The sequence below is a fragment of the Dasypus novemcinctus genome, chromosome 26 (assembly GCF_030445035.2).
Source record: "Dasypus novemcinctus isolate mDasNov1 chromosome 26, mDasNov1.1.hap2, whole genome shotgun sequence".
NCBI classification, from domain to species: Eukaryota; Metazoa; Chordata; class Mammalia; order Cingulata; family Dasypodidae; genus Dasypus; species Dasypus novemcinctus.
In genome coordinates, this window is record NC_080698.1 from 7,639,297 (window position 1) to 7,645,928 (window position 6,632).

Sequence of the window (6,632 nt, forward strand, 5' to 3'; positions counted from 1 at the left end):
AGCGAATGGACACAGAGCAGACAAAGTGCGGGGGAGGGGAGAGAAATAAGTGAAAAATAAATCTTTAACAACAATAAAAACAAGAGTTACCGTGGGGCCATGAGGGAATGAGCCTGCAAACACAGCAAGCCCACTTCCCCGTCTTCTCCCTGAACTGAGCTCCGTGTTCCTAGTAGACCCTCCCCAAAGGCACCTGGTGAACGTAACTGGGCAGCGAAGGGCAAGAGCTCAGGGCTGCCGTTTAGACTCTTAGTCCCAGGAATTCTTGCTCACTCCTTCCCAACAGCGACAGTCGGCAAATTCAGCCCCACAGCTCCCTGCAGAGATCCTGCGGCCACACGGAACATGCAGGCAGCAGAACCCACCTGCTAAGACCTCCCAGGAAGCACTCATCAGGGCGGGCAGGGACCTCCCCCCTCGCTCTAGGGTCCCAAAAGAATCATAACTATCTCTCCCCGAAGTAAATGAGAGCTAAGTTCTCTCCAGTGTCCCCACACCCAGACCAGCAGAGATTCAGAACACACAAACACTCTCAAGTATTTATTCAGTTGACGTCCGGAATCTCGACACCCCATAAGGCCTCAACACAACTGGGAGTGTCTGGACGTGGCCACCAGGGCACACAGGAAGGGGGTTCCAGGACTGGGCCGCCCCACGTGGGCCTGCGGGGCAGAGGCTGTCCTTTCACAGATGGATCAACACTGGGGTGCCAGGGAGCTTCCCAGCCCCAGAGAGCCGAGGCAAGAGGGAAATGCCCGGCCTCATACCCCACAGGGAGGTGGCGACGCCTTCTTTTTTTGAACCATCACCAACCTGGCTGGTTCAACCAAGTCTCAGGTTACAGCCATGAAACCATGAGCAGGGTTTGATGCTTGTTTCACCATTGATGATGTCTCTTCTTTGGTGGATGTTCTCCAAAATGTCGATGAATCATTAAATTCCACCCGGCAGGTCGGCCAGTCCCCCAGCCGAGATCTTTCACCCCTCTCCTTCCCGGCAGGCAGGGCACTGCGAGGGCTCGGAGAGCAGAGCGCGGCTCAGGCAGGCGACACTTCCCAGGCTCCAGCCTCGCTGCCACAGGTGTGTGGATCCCAGCCGGAATGAGGGAAGTGCAGTGAGCAAGCCCGGAGGTCGGAGGAGAGGCTCAGCGCCAGAACCAGAGCCTGGACAGTCACGGGGCCGCCAGGGTGCCCAAGGGCAGCACCAGAAGCAGAAGCAGGTGGTGGGGCCCCCGTGGGCACAAAGAGGCAGCCTGGCTCAGCACCGACACCAGCCAGTTCTTGTAGAAGCTGACCTCGGTGTACACTCCAGGGACCCCTGCGACACCGCAGCTATAGCCCCAGCTCACAATGCCCACCTGGGTCCAGGTGTTGTTAAATTCACAGACCAGGGGGCCCCCAGAATCTCCCTGGAGAAACAGAAAGAAACAAACCGGGGGAATGGAAAAGGATCCCCAGCAGAACAAGCCGACTGCACTTCAGGGTGCTGGGAAAAAGGCCCGCCTGGGGCTCCCCAGGCCCCCAGAGACGTGGCCAGCCTATCGCTCTGAATTTAAGACCAAGGAAATGAAAAGTTAATAAAGTTCATGGGAAACCTGTAATATCCTCAAAGAAACACTACTCCCTCCCAGGTGCTCTGGGACACAGACCCAGGGACAAAAAGCCAGGTGACCTCAGGACAGAAACACTGACTGGTAAAATGCTGAAATTCTCTCATTCCTAGTCGGGAACGGCTGCTGTTCATAGACCTTGGGGGCCATCTGCTTTACCAGCGCCCCCGACTGATCCCCCGCAGGAATTAGAGGGGTGAGTTACGGCCTACGGCCTGATCCGCTCTGACTGGCCGTCTTCCCAGAACACCAAGGCTGTGAAACGCTCTGAACATCACCTTGCATGTTGGGCCCCCACATGCCCACGTCCGCCCTGAAGTTTCCCTAGAGCTCCCAGCTCAGAGAGCTCCCTCCACCTTGAAGATTCGCCCTCAGGTATCCCACACCCCCCAACTCAAGCAGAATTCTGCATGTCCTTCCCAAGCTCCGCTGGGGGCCCCCCACCGACCACCTCAGGGTTCCTGGCCCCCCCACATGCTGTCATGGAAGAAGAGATGATTCTTCTGACCTCCCCCCTCAGCAGCCCAGGGCCCAGGCCCTGCTTGGCCTCATGTCCTTGCCTGTGGGTGACAACAATCTGCTACCCCACAGTCTAGTCACCACCAGCCCAGAGGGGCATTTATCTAAAGGGCAAGTCTGACCGTGCCCCCCACCCGACATGCCCGATGGAAGTTTAGAAACTGGCACAGCGCTCCGGGCCACACACCCTGGCTCTAGCCCTCTACTCTGCCTCAGTTGCTCCCCCCTTGCCCAGGCGTGTCCAACGTTCCCCCACCACCCAGGCCCCCAGACCTCTAAGCACTGCCCCTGCCGTCCCCTCTCCCTGCAATGCTCTTCTGTTTCCAGAACTTCCAAACACTCATCCCCTGGGGCCTGGCAGCGGGCCCCGCCCAGGGCGCAGCTGGGAGCAGAGGGTGGACTCGGCCCGGGGCATACAGGCGTCCCAGGGCGCCCTCTGGCCCTCAGCGCACCTGTGCTCCAGGTAGGCTGTCCAGGTGGCCGGGGTGCTGAGCTGTGAGCGCGAGCACGGACAAATGCTGGCACAGGGGGCGCCCGCGGTGGAAATCAGTCAGTGGAGCACAGTTACCTAACTCCAGGGAATCCACTTAAGTAAATGAGCTGCCCCAGGGAACTCAGTGTCCCCACCCCAGCTGCCCCCGCCCGGCAGCGCCCCAGGAGCGAGGACTGCTCCCTTTTGAAAGAACAGGGAGGCCAGCTGGAGAGCCGCGGGCTCCTCCCCACACCTTAACTCATCCGGGGCGCTGGGGGGCGGGCTGGAAACGCGGGCCTGGTCTCCTGCGAAGGAGGAGACCTTTAGGGGAGAGTGAAATGCAGGAAGGCAGCGGCGCCAACTGACCTGGCAAGTGTCCATTCCTTCATCTTTATAACCACAGACCATCCCTTCCAGGACTAAATTTCTAGACGTTTTCATGGCTTTCTGCAATAACGGATTACATCTCTCATGACGAATGATCTGCATGTCGATCTCCTGGAGCGTGTGCGACAAAGGACCTTCTGCAGGCAAAGGAAACAGGCGGTGCATGATCTGCACAGCGAGGAGGGAGCCCTCAAGCACCCCGAATCCCTGGAAGAAGGCCAGGCTGTGGACACAGTCCCCGTTTGACACAGGAGGAAATGGGCCCCAGGCTGACATGGCAAAAGGAGGAGGTAAGAGGCAAAGCCCCCAGGAGAAGGCAGGACAGAGCACAGGAGAGAGAGCAAGGCCTTAGCAGCCTGGGAAATGAGCACCAGGCGCCTGTCACCCTGAGTAGCAGTGATGACAGGGACCCGGTGACCTGAGCCTCAGTGAAGCATCTTCACTTTTCCAAGGATCACACACTGTAGGACCAGCTGCATCCCAAAACTTCTAAATCCAGCCGCTCCCCAGAGATAGGGTTTCCTACAGCCTGCCCAGCACGCGTCCTCTGCTTCCACTGCGCATCCAGGAGCAGGAGGCTCCCTCCCACCAGGGCAGGTGTTTCTAGTGAGGGGCGGCTCTCCACCCCCCGGAGCTGAAATCTGCCATGAAGATGACACCCCATTGTGTTTGGCTCTGTCCCCAGGGAACATGAAAGTACCCTCAGGGAAGCAGACGTGGCTCAACTGATAGAGTCTCCGTCTATCACACGGAGGGTTCAGGGCTCAATCCCCAGCGCCTCGTGACCCCTGTGGTGAGCTGGCCCATGCGCAGTGCTGACGCGCACAAGGAGGGCCGCGCCACGCAAGTGCCGCACAGGGAGTATGCCATCCAAGGAGAGCTGCCTCACGTGAAAAAAGCGCAGCCTGCCCAGGAGTGGCGCCGCCCACACGGAGAGCTGACGCAGCAAGATGACGCAACAAAAAGAAACACAGATTCCTGGTGCCGCCTGACAATGCAAGCGGATGCAGAAGAACACCCAGCAAATAGACACAAGAGAGCAGACAATGGGGGAGGGGGAGAAGGGGAGAGAAATAAATACAACAACAACAAAGAATGGCTATCCTAAATACAAAATTCAAGATTTAGAAAAATAAATGGGTGTATTCTATCAAAAAAAAAAAAAAGTACCCTCCAACTAAGCGGGGCACAGTCCCTCCCAAATCTGCAGGAGAGCCACCTCTCATTCTTCTTCCCGTGGCTCAGCCGCTCTGGGGACGGGACGGGGGCCTTTCTTTATTGGCTGCGGACAAATATTTGTGTGGCGACCACGACCTTCAACACAACATCTGCCGTCTCCCAAGAAGCCCGACCCCGCCTGCTGCTAAACCGCTCGCCCCCGCCGCCCGTCTCCCTCCCCAGCCTCCTCACCCCCTCCCGGGCCCTCCAGGCCCCCCCCCTCACCGGCTTCTGTCAGCAGGCCCCAGCCCGCCACCCAGCACGTGGTCCCGGCTTGCACCCTGAACGTCTCCTCGGGCACGCAGACAGGCCGGATGGTTGCGGTGAAGTTCACGGGGCGGGCGAGCTGCACCAGGGCGATGTCGTTCCTGGTGGTTTTAAAGTGCGTGTACTCCGGGTGCACAATGACCTTGCGGACAGGGACCTCCACGCTGGTGTTGGGAACCGTGTAGACGCTCAGGTCTCCCATCTTGACGCTGTAGTAGAAACGGCTGTGGGAGAGAGGACAGGCGCTCAGAGAGCCCCGGGGAGGCCCCCGCGGGCATTTTCCGCACATTTGCTTTCTCACCTGGCCCAGCCCCTTTGCCCAGCACCCAATCACCAAGAACCCCCCTCCTGGGTCACTCTCAGCAATGGGTTTGCTTGGCCCCCCTTAAATATGCCCACTAACAAGCCCCAATGCAGAACCGCTCTCATTTTTATTGTGAGTGCTTTGGTTTTTTGCCAATTTTCCAGAGCAAAGAAGAGGGTAGGGCGGGCCCCAGAACGCGGGCACCCGCGCTTGCGCCGCTCACCTGGAAATGCAGTGCGCAGCGCTCAGCACCCACTCTGCTGTGATGAGGGAGCCTCCGCAGACGTGGGCTCTCCTGACCCTCAGGCTCACCTGCCAGGGCCACTTCTCGGCCTTGGCGTCCTTTCCTCCCATGATTTTCAAATCGGGTCGGCCGCATTCTGCGGGGAGGGCAGTGCGGGAACAGAACGCAAGAGGAAGGGGCCCTGTCCTGCCCAAGGCACGTGCCGCCCACAGCCCGGGCGGCCCCCTCGGCCCCGAGCGGCGCCACCACCCCGGGCCCTGCACGCGCGGCCTCCCCGGGCACAACCGTGGCCGCCGCGCCTCACCTGCGTCCACCCGGATGCCCAGGGCGCGCCCGGGGCCCCCTCGGCCCGCCGCAAACCCGTCCTCGGGGCTCCTCGCGCGAAGGCTCACCTGGGGCGATGTCGAGCGCGTGGGGGGCGTCCGTGGGCCGCCGCGACTCGCGCCCCGGGGCCTGGCCGAGCCGGGGCTGCAGGAGCAGCAGCCAGAGCAGGAGGCGCGGGGCGCCGCCGCCCGGGAGGACGCCCGGGGACGCCATGGCCCGCTCCTCTCGCGGGCGCCCCCTCGCGGCGGCTGCGCCCCTGCCCGCGCTTCTGGCGGGAACCGGGGCGGGGGCGGCCCCGGGGTCGTCGGGCGCGGGGGGGGGGGGGCGGCGAGGCCGGGCGTGGCGGGGCCGTCGCCGGCAGGGTTCCGCGGGCCGTCGGAGGCTGGCGGGCCCCGGCCCTTGAGGCGCAGACACCCGCGCCCGCCGGGGACAGGCGGCTTCCAGGGGACCCGCCTCGGCGCGGGCCTCCCGGTGCAGAGTCTGCGGGGAGGCACGTGGCCTCGGGCCACGGGGAGGCTGGACGGTCCGGGAAAGCCTGAGACATCTTAATCCTCCCGAATGCTGCTTCCAGCCCTGGCTTCATTCGCACCTGGATTTTTTTGGGGGGTGGGGGGAGTGGGGGGGTGACTCTACAGATGAAATAGGCAAACCCAGAAGAGCAGGCTGCTCTCTACGCCGGGCGGAGGCGCTCCTCTCAGTCACCAGCTGTGTCTCCGGTGTCCGGTCTGGGGGCTCATACTTTCCTCCTCGCTGCCTGCCTGCTTCCACGTGGCCCCTGTCCCTCTGGCTTCGTCATCCTCCTAGAAGTCAGAGAAAACAAAAAATTGCTTTGAAGTTCAGAGCTTCCCGCTGTCATCCCCGGTGGAGAGGAGAGCCATTGCTGTGTATTTCGAGGACCCGTGCCCCCATCACGAATTCATTTTTTCAAAGTTTAGTGAAGGGGGTATGGTCTAAAAGCCTCTTGGCGGTCCGAGGAGCCGGTGAGCAGGTTCCAATCCATTTCAACATTTTCTAACTTTTGACATTCCTTTCTCTACGTTAAACCAAGGAGTTTCTGGCATATGAACTTAATTTAGTGTGGACTACCATGGAATACGGGTTTAAAACAACCAGGTAAACGGGTAGAATCGCTCTCACCTGCCTGAACCAACAAACTGAATCCTGTATTTCTGGTAAGTGTACTTCTGAGATATTTTGGGTCCAACCCTCTCCAATCAACAGTTCTTAGAAACCAATCCTATATTCACTAAGCTCCTTCCAAAGTAAATTAGCAAAAGCTTGCAATTCT

General features: G+C 60.1%; 1 protein-coding gene across 1 annotated transcript; it reads right to left on the reverse strand.

Annotated features, from left to right (window-relative positions):
- Positions 1-562: 562 nt before the first annotated feature.
- On the reverse strand, positions 563-5,557 carry LOC101445973 (serine protease 42). The gene is made up of 5 exons (XM_058289005.1): positions 5,413-5,557; positions 5,000-5,156; positions 4,431-4,696; positions 2,967-3,121; positions 563-1,408 (listed from the first exon to the last, which is right to left on the reverse strand). Exons 1-5 carry the CDS (start codon positions 5,555-5,557, stop codon positions 1,172-1,174), a joined length of 960 nt encoding a protein of 319 aa, XP_058144988.1. The 3' UTR covers positions 563-1,171.
- Between the last annotated feature and the right edge of the window lie 1,075 nt (positions 5,558-6,632).

Bases quoted from the DNA above. Each gene is read 5' to 3' on its own strand.
- LOC101445973 (XM_058289005.1), bottom strand. From the start codon at position 5,557: ATGGCGTCCCCGGGCGTCCTCCCGGGCGGCGGCGCCCCGCGCCTCCTG. The intron at 4,697-4,999 runs GTGAGCGGCGCA...TCTCTCCCACAG, and splicing joins GCTGCGCACTGCATTTCCAG to CCGTTTCTACTACAGCGTCA. The intron at 1,409-2,966 runs GTCAGTTGGCGC...CTGTTTCTCCAG, and splicing joins AAGGAATGGACACTTGCCAG to GGAGATTCTGGGGGCCCCCT.